The sequence below is a fragment of the Natrix helvetica genome, assembly GCF_964273705.1.
Source record: "Natrix helvetica genome assembly, chromosome: 1".
In the NCBI taxonomy this organism is placed as follows: domain Eukaryota; kingdom Metazoa; phylum Chordata; class Lepidosauria; order Squamata; family Natricidae; genus Natrix; species Natrix helvetica.
Window position 1 is genome coordinate 98577083 of NC_138548.1, and position 27193 is coordinate 98604275.

The 27193-nt window shown below is 38.8% G+C and overlaps 2 protein-coding genes across 7 annotated transcripts in view; one reads left to right on the forward strand and one right to left on the reverse strand.

Moving 5' to 3' along the window:
* The first annotated feature begins 459 nt into the window (after positions 1-459).
* EIF3M (eukaryotic translation initiation factor 3 subunit M) lies at positions 460-18546 on the forward strand. Its single transcript, XM_081969764.1, has 11 exons — positions 460-599; positions 1983-2115; positions 2735-2873; positions 3124-3247; positions 4248-4342; positions 9298-9384; positions 9875-9974; positions 13931-14012; positions 16843-16986; positions 17910-17970; positions 18368-18546. Exons 1-11 carry the CDS (start codon positions 558-560, stop codon positions 18486-18488), a joined length of 1128 nt encoding a protein of 375 aa, XP_081825890.1. The 5' UTR covers positions 460-557; the 3' UTR covers positions 18489-18546.
* Positions 18547-18685: 139 nt separating this feature from the next.
* CCDC73 (coiled-coil domain containing 73) overlaps positions 18686-27193 on the reverse strand; it is a 68682-nt gene continuing 60174 nt past the window's right edge. For 5 of the 6 annotated variants that reach the window (XM_081969702.1, XM_081969704.1, XM_081969701.1 and 2 more), the window contains 3 exons: positions 24044-24940; positions 22626-22759; positions 18686-19467 (listed from right to left, as the gene is read on the reverse strand). In XM_081969702.1, the coding sequence (XP_081825828.1) occupies positions 19231-19467; positions 22626-22759; positions 24044-24940 (1268 nt within the window). In that variant the 3' untranslated portion in view covers positions 18686-19230. The remainder of the gene's footprint in view (positions 19468-22625; positions 22760-24043; positions 24941-27193) is intronic. The other variant, XM_081969706.1, reaches the window with a different exon arrangement.

Consider the following 27193-nt stretch of genomic DNA (forward strand, 5'->3'; position numbering starts at 1 on the left):
GTTCATACTTATACCTGCTATCCTATACATACAGGTTTGACAAACTAATAAATAAAATAAATATCTCCTAACCGCAGAAGAAAAAATCGGCCTAGCCGCAATGCTTTGAAGCTTTTAAAACGAGGCTTGTTTCCCCATTTCAAAAAAAAAACCGTTCCAAAAGTTGTTTATTAGAGGCAAAATAATATTAATAAAATTAAAATACTAACACTAGCACTAATACTAATCATCATCATCATCAGCGTTCAATCCCTGTCGCACTGCGATGGGCAACGCGCGCGTTGTTTTAACCGAAGTGCCGGAAAAATCGGCCGAGCGCAACTACCCGAGAGACTGGCAGAACCAGGAGGGCCCGCCGAAGGCAAAAGCGCGCTGAGAAACGGCGATTTGGGGGGGGGGGAGAGAGAGAGGGAGGGAGGGAGAGGGAGGGAGGGAGGGAGGGAGGGAGGGAGGGAGAGAGATCTATGCCCCGGAAACGGAAATGACGTCTCTAGAGTGGCGCGGCCTTTTCCGCCCGGAGAGTGCGGTGGAGGCGAGGTGTGGGGACTGTCGTGGCCATGAGCGTGCCGGCTTTTATCGATATCACGGAGGAAGATCAGGTCGGGATTACCAAGCGGTTGCTTTCTCTCCTGAGGCTGTTGGCGCCTTCCGTTTTTCATCTCCCCTCCCCCCCCGCCTTATTCCCCAGTCTTTAGGAATGAATGTCTATGGAGATTCTCAGTCATCCAGGTCATGGCTCCCCCCCCCGGGGGGGGCAACTGGAGGAGGGTTTTTTTGTTTTTTCCTTGGAGACGTTTCGCTTCTCTTCCAAGGAGCTTCTTCAGTTCTTCTTGGATGAGAAGCGAAACATCCCCGACGATAAACAGAGCAAGTCCAGTTGTGGCGGAGAAGCACCTTTGGGACTCAGGAATGAATGTAAAACAGGACTACAGCTCCGGCTGGCTCGTGGCAGGCAGGCAGGGATATTTTGCTAGTAGCGTGCAGCAGGACCTGTCTACCTACCTGCCGATCTATCCCACTGGAGGATAACCGTTTAAGTTGCCTTTTCTCCAGAATCTGCTCGTCCCTCTTCTTGCTTCGCATCCAGCTGCCTTTTTTTCCTGGTTCACACACACACCTCTCCCCCCCCCCCCACTACCAGTTTGACAAAGTCGGTCTGCCTGCTCTGACAATGCTTCATTGATCAGGAATTATGTGGTTCTGGCTTCACATGCAGTCCAGGGTCTATTTACCCCTATTAGCACTTCACCCCTAAGACTTAGGACTGAAGCAAAGAAGAAAGTCCTAAATAGTTTTTTGAGCCTAGGATTTTTGTTTTCAGTGTCAGAACTGAAGGCAAAGTTCACTTCTGCTTAACCATTTGCAGAACCTTTCATGTTCATAGTAAAGTTGGTGCTATTAAAACAACTGAAAATTCAAAAGGCCCTGAGAAGTTTTTCCCAGTTATCAGTAACTAGATCCTGGTTTGCATCATTCCTACCTTCTGGTATTTCTGGTTAGGCATTTGAGCCCTTATGATTTTCTTTTTGACACTGCAGATAGTAAAATGGAATCAATTATGATTGTGGCTATTATATCCTGAAATAATAGTTATATACTATTTTGTATGCCTGAAATAATAAAATACAGGTTAAAAAAAACTAAATGTCAAATATTATGTGTAGCTTAAAATAGACTAGAAATTTTTTCATGAAACCGCCGTGTGTTTATTCAATATATAGGTTGTACATAGTACCAACACCATTACTATTCTTATATATTAAACTATGTTCAGCTGATCAGTTTGTTCTCCAGCCATGCTGACTTCAATTGATAATTTTGACTACTTCAAGTCTTTGTAGTAAAATTTAAGTTCCAGTTACACTACTCTATGTACTGTAACAAATTATATTTTATTTTAACCAAGTAATGATTATAATTGTTAAGTTTTCTAGAGCTACTGAGCATGTGCAGTTTTCACAGGCAATGTTCTTCTTTAAAAGGCTGCAGAACTTAGAGCCTATCTAAAATCCAAGGGAGCAGAAATCTCGGAAGAGAATTCAGAAGGTGGACTTCATATTGATTTAGCTCAGATTATTGAAGCATGTGATGTGTGCCTAAAAGATGACGACAAAGGTTTGTACAATACAGATGCTTTGGTAAATGTTTCAAAAATGAAAGAAATAGAAATGATGTAAAGACCAGGAACATTACAAATTAATTGTATTTTCCATACAGTTTTTAGCCTAGATTGGACATATAAATGAACTCAATTCACTGGTGGATAATTTACAGTGGGAATTGAATAGAAGCCGAACAACATTGATGTATTTTTCTGTAATATGAGTATCTAAGGGTTACCCTTTACATGAGGGGGGGAAAGTGCATGGAGATTGAGAGCTGCATTACATTTACAGGCAGGATTAGTTTGGGAGAGACTTTCTGTAGTATCTGGAAGTTTAGGATTAGTGGGTGTTGTTATAGTTCTGATTCTTTCTGGAAGAATATTTCTTGAACAATGGAGCTGACAAACTTTTGTTCATTTATCTAATCAAGATCAAAAAGTATCAGTTCATAACCTAATGTGACTAGCCTATACTGGCCAAGCCAGCTAAATTATATATGAGGCGCTCAGATTTACGTGAGGCTATTAAATTTATTGCCATTCTAGTATCAGAGATGAATCAAGGAATACTTGATACATATCTGCAAGACAAGAACTTTTTTCTAATGTGTATTTTTGTTTTCCACATAGATGTTGAAAGTGTGATGAACAGTGTAGTATCTTTGCTTCTTATTCTGGAACCTGACAAACAAGAGGCTTTGATTGAAAGTTTGTGTGAGAAACTAGTCAAATTTCGGGAAGGTGAACGGCCTTCACTCAGGCTTCAGCTGTAAGTGTCTTGTTTGGGAGAAAATAGTATGTTTTTCATTACATAAAGAATCTCTGGTAAGAATCTCTGGATGTCTTGTAAGACTCTACAAACCTTTTTCACACTTCCACATATGAGTAGTGAAATGGGAATAATATTCTGTAAGGGTCAAAAAAATTATTGAGTATCACAGAATTCATTGTAATGGTAAAATGTTTGCTTTTAGTACACTTAAAAATTTGGTGAAAATGGATTGTCCATTATTGTTTAGGTTGAGTAACCTCTTCCATGGGATGGATAAAAATACCCCTGCAAGGTATACAGTCTACTGCAGCCTTCTTAAAGTAGCTTCCAGTTGTGGTGCTGTACAGTACATTCCAACTGAACTGGAACAGGTAAGCAATTTGAGGGCAGGTTAACTAATACAAAATTATCAATTAAAATAGAGTTCCTAAAATTATTCTTTAAAAAGGCATTAATTTGTATCCAGAGATCATTCTCAGTAGCAGGATCATATGCTGAGAAAACTGTTCAGGCAGTCCATCTTCCTGAAGATGGAGAGTAAATAAGATTTTTATTAACTTCACCATCTTCCAGTGTTCCACTGATTCTTTTAAAACACATTCGAGAGGATTGATGGACTCTAGAACACTGGCAGTTGGTGGATTAGAATTAGGGCTGCTATGTTTTTGCCATTGGGTCAGGTGCCTTCCATAGGTAGAAATAAATCCAATCCACTTCTTTGGTACTATGTTGGATTTTTCAATTGGAGTTTGGTTTTCTGCTTTCAAATAAATTATGTGTGGTAATATTACTATTTCTGGAAGAATAAGTATAAAATTGTACTGATTCTCTCTTAATGGTCATGTGTTCAGCAAGTTCAAAATTATGACTGCACTGAACAAAGGGTACTTATGACAGGTCCTCTTAGTTGTGATTATCATAGCATCCTCATGATCATGTGATCACTGTTTGGACAACTGGCTTGTGTATGGCATTTCAGCATGCTATGGTCACCTGATCGTAATGTGTGACTGTCACTGTCAAACAAAATCAATGGGAAAGCTGGTCAGAGGTTGCAAATGCCAATCGCATGACTGTGGTATGCTGCGACCATGCAGGATTCCCCTAACAGTGGCAACTGAGCCTGCTTGAAACTCTATCATAAATCATATGACATCACATTATTACTATTACGTACTGATGGAGCTCCCAGACTCAATTACCACTGGTAAGCAAAGACATACAAACTAGCTAATATCTGATGTCTGAAACTAGATAATATCTGACATTCTTAAACCTTATTTTAGACATGTTTTCATTTCAAAAGCCAAACTATTGAATGATGTTGCTCAACAGTAAAAACATACTTTTTATCTTAAATATTTTATATAGGTTCGAAAATGGATTTCAGATTGGGATCTTACCACGGAGAAAAAACACACTGTTCTTCGACTGCTATATGATGTATTGGTGGACTGCAAGAAGAGGTAAGAAAAAGTACATGTATATCAATTTTTAAAATATATGTTGAATCCACAGTTAAACATATGTAGACAAGGTGTTTTAAACTTGGTTTACCTTTGTCATGACTAATTTGGTTCCTGTGGAATTCATTAAGTCTATAATAAATATTTTATTATATTTGGGACATCTTGGTCTTCTTCCTTTTTGGACAAAACTCTTGCGGGAAGTGCTAAATCCATCCCAGAATGGTATAGTATAGGAAAATATTCAGCAGGACACAGAGAGGAATTGGGAAGGAATGATCTGGATCAATGTTCTGGTAAAGGGTTTTTTGGCCTAGTCATAGGATTGACTCCAGACTGCTTTAACTTCTTCATTTAAAGAGATTGATTGAGTCAATTGGAATATTCAGGATATGTGGTTGTAAAAACAGATGGGTAGGATTGAGGGGCAGATAGCAGAATAGTTGAAAGTAATTTTATTACTAATAATAATAATAATAATTTTTAATTTATTAGCCGCTCCCTCTCCAAAAAGGACTCGGGGCGGCGTACAATAAAACATATAAAACATAAAAACATATGTGCAAACACATAAACAACAAATCCACACATATACAAAGACATACATGCACGGAGGAGGTAACAATTACATCACATTAAGAATGTTAAAAATCAGCCATTAAAATACCCCTTAATAATAACACAATTTAAAATTTAAAAGGACTGTCAGGAGGAATAAGAAAAAACTACGGTTGAGCCAGGCCAGATAATTGAAAAAGGTGGGTCTTAAGCTGTACACGGAAGGAGCGGAGATCGGAAGTCATCCTGATGTCACGGGGGAGGTCATTCCACAGGGCTGGGCCCATCACAGAGAAGGCTCTGCTCCTGGGTGTCGCCCCCCGACACTGTTTAGTGGACGGCACCCGGAGAAGTCCCTCTCTGTGTGAGCGGATTGGTCGTAGGGATGTATGGGGCAGGATGCGATCCCGCATGTAACTAGGTCCTGTGCCATGAAGCGCTTTAAAGATCGTAATCAAAACCTTGAAACGCACCGATAGACTACAGGAAGCCAGTGCAGCTCGCGCAGGAGAGGTGTTGCAGGGGAGTATCTAGTCCTCCCCATAATCACCCGCGCGGCCGCATTCTGGACCAACTGCAGTCTCCGAGTGCATCTCAAGGGAAGCCCCATGTAGAGAGCATTGCAGTAGTCCAGGCGAGACGTCACCAGCGCATGGGTGACTGTGCGTAGGGCATCCCGGTCCAATAAGGGGCGCAATTGGCGCACCAGGCGAACCTGATGGAACGCCCCCCTTGCCACGGCTGTTACATGGTCATCCATGGACAGCCGGGCATCCAGGAGGACGCCCAAATTGCGCACCTGTTCCACGGGGGCCAGTTGCTCGCCCCCGATGGCCAGAGATGGAAGCAACTGGTTGAACCGGGGGGCCGGAAGCCACAGCCACTCCGTCTTGGAGGGGTTGAGTTTTAGTCGGTTGCCATCCATCCAGACCCGTACGGCCTCCAAACACCGGGACATCATTTCGACGGCCTCGTTGGGGTGGTTCGGGGTGGAAATGTACAGCTGAGTATCATCAGCATACAGATGATATCCCACCCCAAAGCCACGGATGATCTCGCCCAGCGGTTTCATGTATGTGTTGAACAGGAGAGGCGAGAGCACCGATCCCTGTGGCACCCCACATGTGAGGGGGCTCAGGGTCGATCTCTGCTCCCCTGCCAACACACGTTGCGTTCGGCCAGAGAGGTAGGAGCCAAACCACCGTAGAACGGTGCCCCTGACTCCCAGCCCCTCTAGCTGGTGCAACAGGATACCATGGTCGATGGTATCGAACGCCACCGAGAGATCTAATAGGACCAGGATAGAGGAACAACCCCTATCTCTGGCCCTCCAGAGATCATCAACCAACGCGACCAAGGCCGTCTCCGTGCTGTGCCCGGGTCGGAAGCCGGACTGGCGCGGGTCCAGATAATCATTCTCCTCCAGGTGACGTGGGAACTGTTGTGCCACCACACTCTCTACAACCTTCGCTAAAAAGGGAAGGTTGGAGACTGGACGATAATTAACTAGCTCTGTTGGGTCCAGGGAAGGCTTCTTGAGCAGGGGCCTCACAACCGCCTCTTTCAAGGCGGCCGGCAGAGACCCCTTGCCCAACGAAGCGTTCACTAGGCCCAGGAGCCAGTCGCGTGTAACCTCCCAGGATGCCAGTACAAGCCAGGAGGGACACGGGTCCAATAAACATGTGGTAGGTCGCAGGCGTCCACGCAGCCTGTCCAAATCCTCGATGGCAACCGAGTCAAACTCCTCCCAGAATGGTCCCTCAAGACTCGCCTCGGGCGCCCCCACTGGACCACTGAAAGGGGCCCATCCCATCCGGATTTGAGCGACTTTGTCCTGTAGATATTTCCCAAACTCCTCTGCTCTGCCCTGTAAAGGGGCTTCCCGCGGCCTCTCAGACAAGAGGGAGCGTGTCACCTGAAACAGGGCAGCAGGGCGGTTATCTGCGGACGCAATAAGGGCGGCACAATGTTGACGTTTGGCCGCTCTTAATGCCACAAGGTACGTCCTCAAATAGGCTCGTGCCTGTGCTCGGTCAAATTCTGAACGGGAGGATCTCCAACGACTCTCTAGGCGTCTCTTGTGGTGTTTCATCACCCTTAGCTCCTCGGTAAACCAAGGGGCCAGGGTGGTTCGTCGCCGCAGGAGAGGCCGCAAAGGCGCCACTCGGTCTAGGGCCCCAGCAGTCGCACTATTCCATGCGTCTACCAGGTCCTCCACCCGGGGGCGGGTCAGGTCTACAGGAGGTGGCCCAAGCTCCGTCTGGAACTTATCTGGTTCCATCAGGCACTTGGGGCGGAACCATCTAATACCTTCCGGTTCCGCCTCCCCGCAGCGGGGGGTAGCACCAGAGAAGTCAAGTCGGAGAAGTGAGTGATCTGACCATGACAGGGGAATAACAGTTGAATCCCCTATTCCCAGATCACTCGTCCACTGGCCAGAGACAAAGACAAGGTCCAACGTGTGGCCCCCTTCGTGGGTAGGGCCCTGAATTAATTGGGTCAGGTCCATGGCTGTCATGGAAGCCATGAACTCCCGAACCCCCTCAGACGCTTCTCCCATCGACGGCAGGTTGAAATCCCCCATCACTAAAAGTTTGGGGGTCTCAACCGCCACCGATGCGATCACCTTGAGTTCAGGCAGGGCCGCTGATGTATAGCGAGGAGCCAGGTATTCTATCAGCAGGCCCAACTGCCCCCCAGGACCCCATCTCACGACAAGGGACTCACACCCGGATGTCTGCGGCACAGTGAACTCTCTCAGCTCCATTTGAAATGATGAATTCAAATGTTAAATAGCAAGGTATTAGGCTTTCAGGATTAGAATAAATGGTAATTTCCACATACCATCTATTGGTTAAGCAACAGGAAAAATTCCTAGTTTGGGCCCCTTCTAACCTTTATTAACCCCTTCTAACCTAAGGGAAAAGTCAAAGAAGAAGAAAAATCTGGATTTTATTTTGGATTTTCTTGTTCTTAGATGAATAGAACAGAACAGAATAGCAGAGGTGGAAGGGACCTTGGAGGTCTTCTAGTGCAACCCCCTGCTCAGGCAGGAAACCCTACACCACTTCCGACAAATGGTTATCCAACATCTTCACAGATTGATATATTAAATATCATTTGCGTTCCCGTTCCTAAAGTGATACCGGAGTTATTTATGCTGAATTAATGAGTATATGAATTAATCATCATTGTGTTGTATTGGGTGATCATACTTTTCTATTGATGGTTTTTTTTTCTATTTACATGATAGTGGTGCTAATGGTTTTCCTTTTCTCACTATGAAAGTGAATTTCCAATACATTTATACAACGTACGATCCATTCAGGTTCTTTTGCAGAAAACTATTTAATGAGCCTTTTCTTCAAAGCAAATTTGATGATAATAGTGATTGATTGTTACAAGATCTGAAAATAGATTCTTGAGTGAGAGTCTCTAGGGATATTAAAATATTGAAGAGCAATTCTATAACAGACTCTAGGGGCACATGTGGAAATTCATTCTACTGGATTTTTTGATGTTTCCCCTTTTTGAGTTTAGAGGATGGATGGATAAATAATAAATTTTGACTTTGAATGTTTATTTGGCAATTCTTGGATCTCCCCCCCCCCCCCAAAAAAAAAAGAACAAGTTAATGCAGGAACTGGCCTTGCAGTCTCAGCCAATCAAATATAATGTATCAAATATATATTTTTAAGATCAAAATTATATTTGAAAATTTGTGAAGGTTTATCATTAAAACTTTAGGCTCAAGAGATCATTCAAAGTAGTTATATTTTAAGGTATGAGAAATTTAGAAATCTTCCAAAAGTATCACCCAGCACTGCCGGTCTTATAAACGACCTCTCTGACATTTTGAGGAATGACACCTGGCACCGCCTTGCCCCTGAAGTCCATATGGCCCTGATAATATTGTGTTATTATAAAGGCTTAAAGGCCTAGACTTTTCAACAGACCATAGGAGGTGGGTTTTTTATAATACTACTATATAAATATTCTGTACTGTTTTTGTGGCTCTTGTATGATTTTCTTAACATTTCTGCCCCTCCAAAAAGGAATTGAAAAGATTTAAGCAACATTAGCATTTACTTTGTTTCTTAACAATTATATACAGATGTGTTTTAATATGTTCTATCTAAAAGGGCTTCCTACAACCAGACAATTTTCCTACAACCAGTTTAAGATTACTGTATAAAATTACTTTAAAAAATTACTGTATAAAGTTAACTATGAAACCACATTTTAAAAGGAAAATTGAGACCGAATAACTTCACGGTGCTTCTTTATCCTTATACTTCTACATCAGAATTGTAACTTTCCATGTGCTTTGCATTAGAATAATAATTTTATAATGCCTTTATGACATGATTTTCAAAAGAAGTGTTTTTACTCCCCAGTAGTGACAGTGCAGCAAAAGTCATGGTAGAATTGCTGGGAAGTTACACAGAAGATAATGCATCTCAGGCTAGAGTTGATGCTCACAGGTAATGTAATGTAAAATCATGTGTTTTTCATGGAGAATTTTGGTCAGGAGTAACTGTTTACTTCCTCTGTATCTTTGTAAAGCTGTATTAAACATATGGCAAAAAGAGATGCAGCTAAAACAGTCTTTGAGTGGGAAAAGGACATAAGTACACATATGTAGAAAAGGCAGGGGTCTTATTATTACTACTAGTTTCATAATGCAGATTCCAGACATTTAGAATGTTGGCAATAGGAAATAATTTATTTACAAGGATATGCTATATAATCTTCCAAAACATGAAGAGTATTTCAATTTAAGTACAATTCATTGTTTTTCTTCAGTGTTCCTTATTTCTTTTTTCTGCTAAGTTGTAGTTTTAGAAAGTTTAGATCTAAGAGCATGGATTGTAATCTGTAAATTATTACAGGAATATGTTCTTCTAAATAGTAAAATGAAGTAATCCAATAATAGCATCAAAATTGTGTATGTCCATATTGCTTTCTGTTTAGGTGTATTGTCCGTGCTCTAAAGGATCCAAATACCTTTCTTTTTGATCATCTTCTTGCTTTAAAGCCAGTCAAATTTTTGGAAGGAGAACTTATCCATGATGTAAGTATTATTAAAAATTATAAAACTGTTATAAAAGAACATGAGATATTCTAGCTAAGGTATTTGAGTGATTTAAGTCCACTTTCTTACGAATTCTGTCAATTTTAATGGTTGCAATAAATTACATCCCAATGTGCTGTAAACAAGCAAGAATGTTGTAATTATCATTGGGCATGCATGCTTCTCCCTTCCTGTTTTCAACTTCTCCGTATTTCACAAATCATGGTTAATGTGAATAATACTTAGTTTCAAAAAGTCCAACTTTAAGTTACTGAAGAAAGTAACTTGCTTAAATTGATAGTGAATAAGTATAACCTACATTGTCTGAACAAGGGAAACACTTAATGAAAGAGAAAACTGAACTATTTTCTGGACCCAGGATGAAAGAGGGATATAATAATCTAACCATAGTTTATTTCTGCTCGTGCATGTCATGCTAAATCTCAGCTAGAAAATCTGAGCCCTATATATGTCCTTTATATACTGTATAAGGGACCTTTGTTTTATTTTGTTTTATTTATTTTTTATTTTATGTACCTGACTACCTATCTTATGCAATAACTGTTGTAACTCAAAGCAGTCTAGAAAACATAATCTATATAAATAAAAATGTAATGTTTGTTTGTTCAAAATCTCAAATCTCTGAAAGTTCTTCACCGATTGCTTTGAAATTTTGATACAACGTTGCATTCGACTATGCGCATGTTTTTATATACGTATATTATATAGATGTCACACCTGTGACAGGTAAAAACATGCTTTTTTGTAAAAACATGCTTTTTTAAAAATCAGCGCCATCTGCTGGATGTAAAAGCAACACATGTTACACCATAGCGTTCATTTCTTGAGTATAGTATATTCGGAACAGTTCGGCCTCTTTCCAGCTTCGTCCCGATGGTCCCTTTATATGTGTGGCTGGGCTGCGGCTGCACCCTTTCCCCTATCCGCCCTTGGTGGCCATTTCCACCAAGGGGAGCCGAAGCCTTTCAGCCTCCCCCTTCCCTCTCCTCCCCTCCTGCCAGGCCTTTGCTGTCTACGGCAGGGCGGCGCCTGCCCCATCCCTTGGCGCCTCCTCCCACCCTTAAGCCGGCCTCCCCTCGCCCAGCCCAGTGGAGCTCCAGAGGAGGTGGAGGTGGAACATCTCCTCAGCCCTGCTGGTTGCGCGCGCTCTCCACCTCACAGGGAGCCAGCTACAGCTTCGCCAAGGCGGCTCCGACAGGGCAGCGGCGGTGTCAGCCTGAGGCGGGGCTGGGGTGGCCGCTGGGTGCCCCGTGAGGCGGCGACTGCAGCGGCGCTGGCGTCTCTGGATGGGGATGCAGCCAGCGAGGGCTGCCTTGCATCCGCGTCGCCAGGGGCGGCTTCTTCCTCCTCCTGCTCCTCAGGGGACGCCGGACGCCTCCTCTTGCCGCCACCACTGAGGGAAGCCGGGTTGGGGGCAGCGGCCTCCTCTCCTCAGCTCGGCCAGGCCAGGGCCTGTGGGAGCGTCCTCTGTGGCAGCTCTTGCAGGGGCCACCGTGGCTCACTTCCATGCGGGGGCCGCCTCTGCCAGAGGACTTGCGCTTTCTCTTTTCTTTCTTTTCCATTTAACCAGACTGGGCCACAGCAACGCGTGGCCGGGTACAGCTAGTTAAAAATAAAGATACTCTTCCCTTCAGGTGCCAAACCAACATTCTCACAGCTCAATCCCAGGGGGAAGAGCCAGACGGTCATAGCCCTCTGGAATATTAAAAGGGTAGAAATTGTTCTGATTCCTACTGAGAGGCTGTTCCAAATGATTGTGGTGACCACAGAGAAGATTTGTGACTTTTAGTGCACTTAAATAAATAATGCCCCCCCAAAATGAAATCCAGGCAAAAAATTGCCTCTTTGGTGCCCTCAATACAAAGCTACCATGATGCTTACAGCTATTTTAAATATATCACTTTTATTTGTGCATGTTTGTATGTGTGTATGTTTATATATATATGTTGTATTTATACTGATAAATAAATAAAGGGAGACTATATATATGATGGAGGAATGGACAATTTTGATTGCATCAGGAAGCAGTCTCTGACGCCATTTTCAAATCTAGGTTTTTTTACCTCTCATATCAACTTTTCAGATATTTTTGAATATGAAGTTAATATGATTGAATCAATTTTAATTACTGCATAGGAGTATTTTGTTGTTATGGTCTATTAAATCAAAGCTGATTTTGTGAATAAGTTCTTGATTTTTTTAATTAACATTTTTGGAAGTGGTTTTTAAAAACCTCTTAGGATTGTGAGAAAGTACCTGACCTAAAATTACTCAGCTAGCTTTCATGCCTAAGGCAGGACTAGAACTAAAAGACTCCTAGCTTCTAATCAATCACCTTTAATTACACCACCAAATACAGGTGAAACTCGAAAAATTAGAATATCATGCAAAAGTTCATTTAGTTCAGTAATGCAACTTAAAAGGTGAAACTAATATATGAGATAAGACTCATTACATGCAAAGCAAGATAGTTCAAGCCGTGATTTGTCATAATTGTGATGATTATGGTGTACAGCTCATGAAAACCCCAAATCCACCATCTCAGAAAATTAGAATATTACATGCAATCAATAAAACAAGGATTGTACATAGAACAATATCGGACCTCTGAAAAGTATAAGCATACATATGTACTCAGTACTTGGTTTGGGCCCCTTTTGCAGCAATCACTGCCTCGATGCGGCGTGGCATGGAAGCTATCAGCCTGTGGCTAAGGTGTTATGGAAGACCAGGATGCTTCAATAGCGGCCTTCAGCTCTTCTGCATTGTTCGGTCTCATGTCTCTCATCTTCCTCTTGGCAATGCCCCATAGATTCTCTATGGGGTTCAGGTCAGGCGAGTTTGCTGGCCAATCAAGCACAGTAATCCCACAGTCATTGAACCAGGTTTTGGTGCTTTTGGCAGTGTGTGGGCAGCTGGAAAATGAAGTCAGCATCCCCATAAAGCTCATCTGCAGAAGGAAGCATGAAGTGCTCCAAAATCTCCTGGTAGACGGCTGCGTTGACCCTGGTCTTAATGAAGCACAGTGGTCCAAAGTCCTGTTGCTTAGTGGTCCAAAGTCCGCTTTTCTGATAAGAGCAACTTTTGCCAAAAGCACCAAAAACTGGTTCAATGACCGTGGGATTACTGTGCTTGATTGGCCTCTCCATTCTTCCTCCATACTCTGGATCCTTTGTTTCCAAATGAGATGCAAAAGTTGCTCTCATCAGAAAAGAGAACTTTGGACCACTGAGCAACAGGACTTTGGACCACTGTGAGCTGCACATTATCCACACTTCTGAATAAAATGTTTGTGAAATGCCTATTGAATTAAATTTAGTTTTATTTTCTACCCACGGGATGGTGAACCTACCCACAGGATGGCATGCACGCGCTGGCCAGCTGAGTTCAGCTTTTTTTAAAGCCATTTTTCGCCCTCCCCAGGCTCCAGAGGCTTTATAGGAGCCTGAGGAGGGCAAAAAGATCCCCCTCTGCCCTTGGCCCTCTGGAGACTTCAGGAGCTTCCCTGAAGCCTCCGGAGCGCAAAAAACCAGCCCTATGGGCAAACCGGAAATTCGGGAACAAACTTCCAGTTTGCTCGTAGGGTCGGTTTAAGCCCTCCGGAAGCTTCAGGAAAGCTCCTGAAGCCTCCGGAGGACCGAGGGCGGGGAACCTCTTTTCGCCCTCCCCAGGATCCTTTAAAGCCTCTGGAGCCTGGGGAGGGCGAAAAAGCATGCAAAAAATGGGGGGGTCGCGCCTTGCATGCGCACTGTGGGGGGGTTCGCACGTTGTATTATGGGTGCAGCACGCCTGCACATGACCCCCCCTGCGCTCCCCCCCCTTTATGGCACGCAAGCCAAAAAAGGTTTGCCATCGCTGTTCTACCCTATTGGATTTATTGATAATTTCTTTTTTTTTCTTTTTTCTTTTCTTTTTCTTCTTTTTTCTTTTTGTAGCTTTTGACCATTTTTGTAAGCGCCAAGTTAGCATCCTATGTCCGTTTTTATCAAAACAACAAGGACTTCATTGACTCTCTTGGTAAGAATTATATTATTATCCTACTTTTATTTATTTCTTAAATCTATATTATTATTAAGTTTAATCTAACCTAGCCTGTTCAGGAAAGAGTGATACGAATGGGATACTTCTCTTTATTCTGTAGTAGGCTGTAATAACTTCTGTTTGCAGAGGAATTGTTTCACCTCTGTTTTCATCAGTAAGACTTATAACCCAGCTATCTTCCTGTAATCGTATATGCACACTACAGCTAAGTTAAGGCTCAGATGCACCATTGAATAAACTACTTTTAGCTTCCTCGCAGGTGTGATTTACCTTTGTTTCTTCTTTTTCAATTGAAGAATGTCCCAAAGTGTATCAAAATGAAAATGTGATTTGATAATTGTTTACTTTGTATTCTCCTGCTATATCAAATTGGGATGTCAGTTCTGTGCCACACATAGTAATAAACTATGTTAAAACCTCCTAACATATTAGTTGGGATCATTCAAAGTAAACAGGCATATAAAGAAATGAATCTGCCTTTCTATAGAGTAGTCTATAGATAATTTGAAAACTTTGTAAAGGAACTCAAATTACATATCCTAGATCAACCCTAGATCAAAGGGTTCCCAAATTTTATATATTTAGTGTACTGCTACCGCACTTAAAAATCCTAGCATTGTTCTTCTGAAGAATAAGGTTTAGAACAGTTGCACGTTACTATTCACAGTGAGTAGAATTGGTTTCCCCCCTCCCAGTTGTTCATTGCTTGAATTACTAAGATGTTTTTTTAACCACAGTCTTGGAGTTTAGGGTTGGTTACAGGCTTGTGCCCTGTCTTTTGTATGCAAACATTGTTAAAGAAACCATTAAGGTACTAAAGTACAGTAAAATTAAATACTTCTAAGTGTTCTTATGCAAGCTTAAGCTTTTTCAAATGTATTAAAACCTATCAAACCACATTCTATCACAGTTAATATGTTTCATAGGATGAAGCTTTGTGATGGAATGTTAATGTCAGCACCCTCTTTATTTATACACCATGGAAAGAAAAGGAGTAGTAATTAACACTTTGACACTCCCCCATTGGTGTGTAATTGACTGTTTCAAAGGAGCACTGGTTCATAAGTAATTGCATGCATGAAAATTACTTTTTCTGTATTGCAGCATTTTAGGACAAGGGTCAGCGACAAAGCAAAAATTGTTCAGTGATGCAGGCTTTTATATTACTGCATTACGATTTAGGGATATTAGTACTGAATAAATATTTTCATAAAATCAGGATTTAATATTTTTGTGGGTTTTAGTTTCTAAAATAAATACAATTTGTTTCCATTGGATGAAAAAATGTAATTCTAAAGCAAACGCAAAATGGAATGCCATTGCTCTTGTATCATTTAATGAATACTGTAGAATTTTTAAAATAATTTAGTACCTCATCCACTTGAAGACATTGGATTAGATCCACACATTTGCCCTTAACACGGTGTTGTTGCCTTTGAGGAGACAAAGTAAAACAGTGACTTTTGCAAATCTGTCCTTCTGACTATGATCCATTTTTCTTCAAAAGTTTGATCTCTCTCCAGAAGCATTAAAGATGGCAATGAGGGCTCAGGTAGAGAAGGAATGGCCCAATGTAATTTCATTTTCTTCTTATATTAAAAGAAGCCTCTGCTAGATCCATAACTGTATAGTAGATTAGGCTCAGATAAGTATACTCATTTTTTCCAAGCAAGTTTGGCTTATTTATTTATACATGAAACTGAACCAGTTGCCCTTATACGTAAGTAATAAGTAGGCTACATGTGCTTTTTTGAAATATTAAGATACAGGGAATTGCACAGAATGCATTTTCTACCTCTTTTTTTGTCAATCCATTTAACTCAACTACGATTTTTAATTCATCTGTATGTGAAGAATTCCATAAAGGGTTACAATAATATTTCTATTCTTAAAAATTATTTTTTCTTCTTTTTTACTTGCTCATCTCTCCTTGTTTCAAAAATATTAACAAGCCACATGAAGCTATAAAATCTGTTCAGGAAAGGCTCCCACAGATGGCATCTGTTTGTTACAATGCATTGCCTTATTAAAGTTGACAGGTTAGGCCAACAGTTGTATTATCTTGTGTCAACTGTGAATCACCCTAACATGTTCACATTTGAATCTCATCATACAGACAAGAGGCAACCTTTTTACTTTTAAAGGGGTAATTAATGCTTCATTTGCATTTGTTAATTAGAGTTAATGCACAACTAATTGATTTTTGGTGCTCGTAGATTTCTATTAAGCCCAGTTAGCTGTAGTTTCTGGAGCACCCTGTTTGGTTGAGTTATGATGATCACATTTTTGTTGAATCTGTGCCAGATAAATAGTCTGCATCATAATTATTGCTAATTAATGCAGCATTGTGTCTGGTAGCAATCTGCTTCCTGCTCTTATATTAATATAACAATGTTTTAATTCAAATATAACTATTAGTTGTGCATTTGGATTTGCTTTGGCAATTTCTAAAATACAATTAATGTATTCTAACTTTCCTTGAGATTTTTCTTTGTCTGCCTTATATTTTGAGGAACTTTACCTAGGTCTACCAATGTTTTGGCAGAGTTGTATAAGCATTAAATTGGCACTCAAATTGGCAAAGGTGCTCACTGAATTAGAATTCTGAAAATATTATAACAGTGTTAAAATAGCGCTCACATTTTGTATGTACTGGTGTGTTGGTACTGTGGTGTTTCATGAATCTGTGCAATTTATGAAAAGAATCTCAGTTATAAAAAATGATTTCTTCCTAAATCCTGTTAACAGAAAATTATTTGTCAGAGTTTGCATGCAAGTAATTACATCTCAGTATTCTCTAACATAGGTCTGTTGCATGAACAGAACATGGCAAAAATGAGATTGCTTACCTTCATGGGAATGGCAGTAGAAAATAAGGACGTTTCTTTTGACACCATGCAGCAGGAACTTCAGATAGGAGCTGATGATGTGGAAGCATTTGTTATTGATGGTAATATAATTTGTTAAACACAATTTTTAGTATAATTCACTTCTGTTGAACACATATTTTTCAGTTGTAAGAATTTTTAAAGCTGAATTTTAAGTGAAATACACAACCTAGCTACTTGCGGGATCGTATCCTGCCCCATACATCCCTGTGACCAATTCGCTCGCACAGAGAGGGACTTCTCCAGGTGCCGTCCACCAGACAGTGTCGGGGGGCGGCGCCTAGGAGCAGAGCCTTCTCTGTGGCGGGTCCAGCCCTGTGGAATGACCTCCCCCCGGATATTAGGACTACCTCTGACCTCCGCTCCTTCCGTGCAAAGCTCAAGACCCACCTTTTCCAAGTAGCTGGCCTGGCTCAACCATAGTTTGATCATATCGCTCCTGACGGGTTTTTAATCTTGTAATTTTACTTAGGGGATTTTAAATTGTAATTTTAATTATATCTCCATTTATTTATCTACCTCCTCCACGTACACGTATACGTCTATATTTATGTGTATGTACTGTCTATATTTGTATTTTACGTGTTTTTATTGTACGCCGCCCCGAGTCCTTCTGGAGAGGGTGCGGCTAACAAATAAAATTTTATTTTTATTATTATTATTATTATTATTATTATTATTATTATTATTATTATTATTATTATTATTATTATTATTATTATTATTAATTGCTTTAACAGCCAGGTATAGTTTCTGCAAAGTTGAATATAATTGTTATTAAATTATGTATTTTATGGCAGAATGTATAGAAATAAAAAAGCACATTGTATTTATTTTAAATAAATTAATGTATAAAATACTTCCTGGTGGTAATCCTTTCTTCCTGGGTTGAAATAAATTCACATTGAAAGAAAAGAGAGTACTACAAGGATATTTTGTGGAATTTTAAAAGGAATTCATTCATTCATTCTGTTTTGTTATATAGCTGTGAAAACAAAGATGGTGCATTGCAAAATTGATCAAACCCAGAGAAAAGTAGTGGCCAGGTGAGTCCTCAGTCTTTTTCTCCACCAACTTAATGTGGTCCTGATTATAGTACTTATACATCTGTTTAATATTTTAACTAGAAGTAAGATAATTCTTATCAGTTTCCTGTAGTTAAATAGTTGCTGTTTATCATAATTTTATTAAAGTTCAGACTGAATGTGATTAGCTTATTTAATGAAAGAGTCCTATTTTCCAGCACATTTCATTTAATGGCCAAACAGTGGCGAGAATACTAATGAGTCCTATATTATGGTTTTTAACTGAAGGCTGCAGAATCCTGGAGTAGCTGAGGCTTGCTATAAACAATTTGAAAAGGTTTTTTTTTTTAAATCTAGATTCTATCGTGTATTTTCTAAGTAGAAAAATGTAACTTTCTTGTTTTTTACATTTCTTTAGTCACAGCACACATCGGACCTTTGGAAAACAACAGTGGCAGCAGTTATATGACACCCTGAACTTCTGGAAACAAAATTTGAATCAAGTGAAAAACAGTCTTCTCACTTTGTCAGATACTTGATTCTTCATTGATAAGTTTATCTCATTGAAAATGGATGACAATAAAGCATTCAGCTTAATTCTGTGAATTTCTTTATTGATTTACTAAATAACAATTGGATTTTAAGGCATTCATTAAATTGCCTTACAAACTTGTTTAAATATAGCAGCAGAAGTAATAAATTCCATTTTTATAATCTTAATAATACTTTCTGTGATGTAAAATGAGAAACAAAAAAATAGCAAGCTGACTTAATAAATAAATGCGCTGACGACGTTACCTAGTCTTAGAACGTTTAAGAACTAAATGGAAACAAGCTTGGACAGCAAACCACTGCCAAAATTTGAAACTGAGCTACAAGTATTTTCTATTATTTCAATAACTGTTTTTTTCTAAAATAATAATGTTCTGTAGTATCTAATTATACAGGTTATTTCTAAGTTTGAAAAACTCCACAAAGATACTGTGTTAGGATTTTGGACTATTGAAATACAGATTAGCTTGAGAACTGATTTACATTTAGTACCCTCATATTGTTTGCACTCATTTCCCTCTTAATGATTAGCAGTGAGAAAGAATAGTGTATGTATACATATCCCCTCACCCCACCCCCAATAGTCAATCTCTGCTTGGGGAATGAAGAGAAATCAAGGATTTTTGAGATTATCAGAGCAGTTCAACTTTTTCTCACTTCACAAGATGTTATTTTAAGCACTGAATGTAACAAGCATGAGACAAGTCAAGGACATGCATTTAGGAACAATTACATTTCCATTTTTCCTGATATCACTGCTTTTTCCAAATATTCATACTTTCTCTTTCTGGACTGGCTGAGCTTTTCTAAATACAATAACTTTTCAGTTTTATTGGTTTGGGTGTTCATGAAGACATTTTGTGAATTCCCATCTTCAGTGCTGTCTAAGCTCTCTTTTAAAGTAGCTGCACTGAGCAGAAGCTGTATTGACTTCATTTGCGGCTGTGATAGAATCTTTGTCGTGGCCTAAAATGTAAGTGTACAATATTAGAAATCATTTTCTATGCCTGATTGCTAAACAATATATCTAAAGGACAGTCATACATTTTTCTATAAGATACTAGGAAAGAATAAGCTAGAATCTCTGATATTTATTTGGCTTTATTGTTCTGATATCTCAGGCATGTCTCTGATGCAGTTTATAAAAGGTAATTAAACTGACACAACTGAATTATTGTTGGACCAGAGTTTCAAACACAACCCTATTTATAGTATAAGTGTCTTTATATGTGTCTTTCTTTGTTCATGTCAGAAGTACCTTCAAATTATAAATGTATAATATTCAACACTGAAAAAATAATATAGGTATAAAATAGCATATACAGCACATGTAAAATATGTAGGATTAAAACTAAATAACATTTGCCCAGTATCAGCCATATTGACAGCATTTTCTCTCACCAGCATGAGGTCTTCCTCTACATGTTGAAAGACAATGTTGTGTCAATGTTATGTCTGACATTGAACATTCTTATGTAACTTTTCTTTGGGGTATAGAATATAACATGGAGAAGTTGAAAGAGATTGTTTAGGTCATATAATGAAATCCTCCTTAATACTGGGGACCACTAAATCATCTCCAGTTGACAGCTACCCAAATCTTGTTTAAAGCATGGAGAAATCCCCAATGTTTCTGGCAGGTTGTTTTACTGTTTTAACAGCTCTTGCCATCAAGAAAGTCCTCCTACTAAATGTCTTATAACTTCAGAATGAACATTTTCTTGTTTCCCACAGAAAAAGTCGTTTGCCCTCTGCAAAGGAAACTTTTTCAAATATCCATAGACCATGATCATGTCTCCCTGCAGTCGTTTCTTTGGAAAGCTAAACATGCCCAGCTCTGTTAATGCACAGGACTTGATTTCCAGACTGTATATCATCCTGGTAGCTTTCCTCAGAACCCCCTTCAGCTTCTTCATGTCCCTTTTAAAGTACAGTACACAGTGCTGGCCATGATGGTGCTATTGCTTTTATGATCCTTATGCAGTATTTTTTCTAATGTAGGCCCAGGTGATACAGGTTTTGTATAGATCTTCATTGCTTTTTTCTTGTTTAGCTGATGATCCACTAGTAGCCGTTGATTCTTCTCATACATTATACCACCATGCTAGGCCTTCCCAATCATCTATTATGGAAGAAGCAACAGAAGCAGAAACATAATACAAAAGTTGAATATTCTAGGCAATTCAGGAACCCAATATTGCTGGGTGTGGCTGCAATACACAAGCCTGTTGAATTCATTTTGAATTGTGATTTTGTAATAATATTTTTGCTCCTTTAATTTGCCCCTAAAGGGTTGGTTAGAGTTTTGTGACTTTCTACTACTATAATGCGTGAGATAGGAACGCCCTTGCATCCTACAGTAATATAATAACAATTGAGAGAGACTCAGGCTATTTGAAAATGGGAGGAGGGCTGCATGAAAAATGCAGTTATATAAGTGCATTATGTTTTACATACGTATATAGTATTGTCCTTTGAATACAAATGATATTAATTCATTTGCATGTTACAGTTTTCTTGCTATGATTTTAGGAGTTCTGATATACGGTATTCAAAATGTAGTTTTGGTTAACTGCAAATTTATAATTTTATATCTTTTTGATTTCCTGTTTTTGGTTTATTTCCAAGAGATTATTAATGTAAATAGTATGCAAATTGTCTTGAATTCAGACTTATGTTCAAAACATTGCTTTGAGTTCAAACAAGTTCAAACTTTATCAAAAGTTTTCTGATGCTGTTTCATATATTCTGAAATTTGAACCAGGACCAACTTGACAAGTGAATAACATGTCTCTGAGAGGGTAGAATAATCTGATTTTAATTTAAAATATTTTGAAATTTGAATATTTGTTGGTCATTCTGGATTGGGCTGCAAAGAAGTAAATTATGCAGAAAGTATATGCCCATACAATGCCTGAGCTTTGCTTTCCACAGTACTTCTTGGGTCTTAAGCATTGATTCCTTATAATCTCAAGCTTCATTTTCTGAAAAGAATTTAGACCTATTCATTAAATATGAGTTTAGTTTCTTTAGCATAGAAGTTTAGTTTCTTGTTCTAGTCCTGGATACCTAGAAGTTGAAGCAGGTTCTGTTAGACCAGGGGTGTCCAAACTTGGGAACTTTAAGATCTGTGGACTTCAACTCCCAGAATTCACCAGCCAGCCATACTGGCAGCAGAATTCTGGGAGCTGAAGTCCACAAGTCTTAAAGTTCCCAAGTTTGGACACCCCTGTGTTAGACGTTTGAACTTAATATTGTTACCAGGAAGTATATAACACGTTTTTGCAAAGATTTTTATGTGGCCATACTTTTATATTATTTTACACAAGAATGGCATAGCTACCCTATTTCCCTGAAAATAAGACCTCCCTGTATAATAAGCCTAATCAGGCTTTTGAGCGGATGCGCTAAAATAAGCCCTCCCCTAAAAATAAACCCTCCCCGAAAATATTGCAACACAGCAGCAGCCATGAGGTGACCATGCTCGCTGCCTCCTGCACCTAAAAAATAATAAGACCTCCCCAAAACTAAGGCCAAGTGCTTATTTAGGGGGTCAAAAGAAAATATGATCCTGTCTTATTTTTGGGGAAACACAGTAATATTTGGACAATGATCTTGGCACTATATTGATCTATGCCCCTTTCTTGTAGATGACTACAATTTTCCCCATTCTGTTCCAACTTGAAGAATGCTGTCACTTAAAACAGAAGCCTGCATAACATACTCAACTTTACTTTTAGACTTAGCAATCAGATAATGAAAGTAGAAGAAAAAGAAAATAAAGTCAAAATGTTATAAATTGTATTATATTTTATTCAGCCTTACAAATTGCTTGTATCTGTAATTATAGTTAGAAAATAAATACTGTACTCATTTTTTTAACTTGAAAAGCTTTTATGTAGATCTTGTCTTCAAATAAGCTGTGATGGGTTTGATTTATATGCTGTGACTTTTTCCTGCTGTTTTCTATCAACTTTAATTGTGAAAAATGTTGCCACATTTGCCCTCTTTATATTATTGTGGAGATCAAGTCAGTCTTAAAGCATCAAGATGCATACAATTCTATACATAGCTCTGGAATTAGCTCACCAAGGTCTGCTCTGCAATGTTTTTAATTGACTTACGTGTTCTGTGGGAAAAGAAGGATCATAAAAATTGTTTGCTATTGCATTCCATTCTGCACTGGGATTTCTCTTGGGAATTGGATTAATAGTTCCGGTGTTTAAAGAGTCAGCATTTCTACTACTGCAAGCGGAAACTGATCAACGAAGAGGAAATGATAACAATTGTGTTATTTCCATATAATTTTACAGTACCAAAACTTTAAATTTACTTGTATCTTTTTATTAAACCAAGAAAAATACATTTTGGCATTATACTATAAAATAAATAAATAAATCTAATATCAAAACTTAGCTGTATAATATTTTGTTCTCTTTGCTGAAAGAACTTAATACAAACTATGTATGTGTTACTTGATTATATATAGCAAAAAGAATATAATTTGTCAAGCGATACCATCCATGTTTGTTCTGTTCCTCCCACATTCCAAATGTTTCTGGATAAGGTAGGGGGAAATCCATTTAATAATTATCCAAAGAATAACTCCATTGGCTATTATATCAAGACTTTATCAGTAAATAGTAGCTTTAAAAAGAAGTTCCGGCTTTAACAGGCAGGTAGATAACCACATTCAGACACCATTGGACCATTTCTCCAGTTCTGTCTACTTAACCAAGTATAATTTAGAGTTAATAAAGTAAGGCATAGAAAGGTGACAGCAAAAGAGGTGAATAAACCAAGTAGTAGAAGCCACAGAAATGACTAGAAAGAATAGGATAATTCACAAAGTGAAGAAACAAACTAAGCCAGTGGCCCTAGTCTTTTGGATACCAGGGACCAGTTCCTTGGAGACAGCTTTTTCCGCGGATTGGAAGAGGTGTGGTTTTGTATGCTGCTTGCACCCCATGGATGGAGCTTTGCTTGTTTATGCAGCCTGGTTTCTGACATGCTGTGGACCAGTGCCGGTCCATGTACCCTGGGGTTGGGGATCCCTGAACTAGGCAAAGAAATATTCCAGCAAAGGTCTGCTGGATGCCATGAAAATACCTTACAAGATCATCAGAGCTCATTGTCTTCTCTGAAGCTAGAACAATACTCTTCCTAATTCTACAACATAGTCAAGTTAATCCATCTAATCTTCTTCATAGTGGTTTTGCAAGCATAAGGTCACACTCATTGAGTTAAAAAAAATCACTTTGGGACTAACAATACCTTATCCAATTTTTCCAGGAAATCCTTCATATCACAAAAGCCTTATATTAGACTATTGTCAAAAGATCATTATACGATCCCTTCCCCATTGGCCAGATGGGCAGTGTGTTCAACTTCTACGCACTTTCTTTGTTCAACCTGTTGTTTTGCAACAATCTCCTCCCTTTTCCCCATATTCCAGCATAAGCTGGTTATGAATAGATGTCAATTTATGACAGATGTAGCTATATAATTTTAAATAACTATTGGCATTTAAATATTTTCTTACCTGGTGTTTCTTGTGTTACATCACTATGCATGTTTATAATCTTATCAATTCTTGAGCTCTGAGCATTTTTTATATCTTGGGAAAGAGGCCTTTCCTTCAAAGAGAGAGACATTATTTGAACTTCATCTTGACATTTTCTTGATAAATCTAAGTATTCAGTTTTTCCATCCATAACTGGGAGGTCAAAGGATAGCCTTCCATTTCTGTTTATTAAATTTTCTGTTGTCTTCATGAGGATAGAGCAGGATTTTTTTGTGCTTTCTTCCACAGTTATTTTCTTAATTATTGTATTCAATGATTTTTCTTTTTCTTTATTAAAAAATTCAGTAAATTGCTCATTTTTGTCTTTGGAAGTATGGACATTTATCTGTTTATCTTTGGCAACTTCATTAATTTTCATGTCTCCAATTTCAGATTCATGTAGATTTTGAGAGTGCAGGAGCAAAACCTTTGTATCTATTTCTTTCAATTCAGAACTGTATTTATCAAAGTGTTTGCTAGGCATTTCATGTACACCACTAGCTGAATTTTCAATATTTAAAGCTGCTCTTAGAAGTAGATTATTAATGTTTTCATCAATATGAATATTTATACCTATATTCTGACTGGAAGATATATGAAGTTTTGGTGTTGTTTTTTCTGCATTACTAGTATCATTGTACTTATCCAAGTCACCTGTATTGATCGGTGGTAACAATACAGAATCCATTTCATATTTCATATTGTTCTTTGCAGTTTTCTCACAAGTAATTTTAATTTGTTCTTTAGGCTTCTCACAGATTCCTTTATTTGTCAAGTAATCTTCCTCATGGATTGCATTGTTAATATTTTCAGTACTCTCAGAAATGCAGTCATTTGCAACACCAGCACCCAAATAATCAGTAGAATGTTCCAATTCTATAGTGGGATTAAAACAATCTAATTTCAACACTTTAAGAAAGTCTTAGGTTCTTCTACTGGTAACAACATCATAGAATAAAAATTATCCAAGAGAATTACATATACCTTTGCCTGCCTTTATCAAGTAAGGTTTCATTTCTTTCTAGAACTGCCCTTTCTTTGCAATTAGCAAACCATGATTATAGATCAGTTCTGGTGTAATTAAATTTAACACATAAAGGCTTTGCTTATAAAGATTTCCCTTTGGCTTTTCTTTTAAATGATCACCCTCATTCATACAATTAGCAAAACATTTTAAATCTGTTAAAATCTAGAATATATTAACAGTAAATTACTCAAAAATAAATTCCTTTTAAATATGATTCATGTAATATGGACACTTGCAAAATGCTTTTCTAAAAAATAGTAGCAATTATTAGTAAAGGAATAATAGCAATTCATTTGCAATTCATTAATGTAGTTCTACTTCTATATATTTTGGACATGCTTGGCTTTCAGTGTGCTAAGGTTTTCTATCATCTAGAGGGAAATTCACACTGGAAACCCATAATGTTTAGAAGATAGAATATAAAAGTAAGAATAAAGTTATTCTATCTCTGTAACCTTTGCTATTTTTCCAGAAGCAAGCAGTTGGAAGCATGGATATTCTCAGGAGCTAGTTGTTTTTCCATTGGAATGACAAAAGCAGCACTGTACTGCAAGCTTCACCCATATTGTATGTGAATGTGATACAACCCCCCTAACAAAAGGGACAAGGCTTTCTTCAGAATGCTGCAACACTGATTTCATCATTTTGCATCCCCTTGTACTCCCTCCATGGGTATCTTTACTGCTAGTGTAAAGTGCAGGTTAATGAATGTTAACATACAGTATGATATTAAAGTTATCAAGCTAGATGCTTACAGAGAATAAGCACCTATCCTCAGTCCAAGATTCTAAATCTGGGACAGTCTGCTACTGTCTTTCCATTGTAAAAAAAAAAAAAAGAGTTTGCCTATTCTGCCAGGAAGAATAGAGTAAGCATGCTCCAGATCCTATCTATTAAAAACAGTCAAATGTATGCAGCCGGAACCACTCCGAATAGACTCAAATAGATACTTTATTGCTGACCACCTTATATTACAAGAATCTCGCCAGTCTGTTTGCATTCCCTTGGGAAACAGCAAATGTAAACCTAAGGGTTTGACCTCAGAAAATAAACTTACACTTAACACCAAAAAACCAAAGAACTTATAATTGACTTCAGGAGGAAGAGAGATGTACATTTACCATTGAACATAAATGGTGAGGAGGTGGAGAGGGTTGGTAGTTTTAAATTTCTGGGCATTTATATCTCAGAGGACCTCTCATGGACCATGAATGCTAACATGCTTGTGAAGAAGGCACAGAAGAGGCTGTTCTTCCTGAGAATGTTAAGGAAGATACATCTATCTCAGCATCTACTTCTGTCCTACTGTTGCAGACTATTGAGAGTGTCCTGACATACAGCATTCTTGCATGGTATGGGAGCAGCTCTGCAGCGGACAAAAAAACTCTACAGAGAATCATTAAAACTGCCCAGAATATCACTGGGCTCCAGCTACCAGCCTTGGATGACATCTTCGCATCTCGCTGATTGAGGAAGTTGCAAAACATTCTCAGAGATTCCCATCCTGCTTACAAACTTTTTAAACTGTTGCCTTCTAGCACACGATACAGAACAATTAAAACTAGGACCACACATGATTGGAATAGCTTTTATCCCAGAGCTATAATTGCACTCAACAATGAACCACCATCAGTGAGCTATTGGATAGCACTACTTAAGTCTGTTGTGTGGATGCTTGGATGGTTTAGGGGCGGGGATTGGGGGGGTGTTTGGGGATTGTTATGTGTGTTGGGCCTGGTCTCTGGGTGTTATGTGAATTTCGTTGTATGTGTATACTGTGTACATACGTACAACGACAATAAAGTAAAATAAAGTAAAGATGTTTTCTCCCCCGAAATGACTTCAAGGTGGAATGTCTCTTTATTTACCCTAGAAAAACTTCCCCTCTCCTTAAGTTGTCATTTTGCAGGAGGTATACTTCAGGGTCATGATATCTGGGCCAATTTAAGATGTTGATGATCACCTATAAAGCCCTATAAGGTTTGGCTATTATTACTCTAAGAATGACCAACCTTACAAAAGATAGCAGCCCCAAAAGTGGAACCAATGCCTTTTCCATATTATCAACTAAATACCGTAGTTAAAAAAGTACCTTTCAGTCA

Excerpts from the sequence above, each read along its gene's own strand:
- EIF3M (XM_081969764.1), top strand. The coding sequence starts at position 558 with ATGAGCGTGCCGGCTTTTATCGATATCACGGAGGAAGATCAG. Across the intron at positions 14,013-16,842 it reads GGACTTCATTGACTCTCTTG|GTCTGTTGCATGAACAGAAC; the intron begins GTAAGAATTATA and ends TCTCTAACATAG. Across the intron at positions 16,987-17,909 it reads GGAAGCATTTGTTATTGATG|CTGTGAAAACAAAGATGGTG; the intron begins GTAATATAATTT and ends TTTGTTATATAG.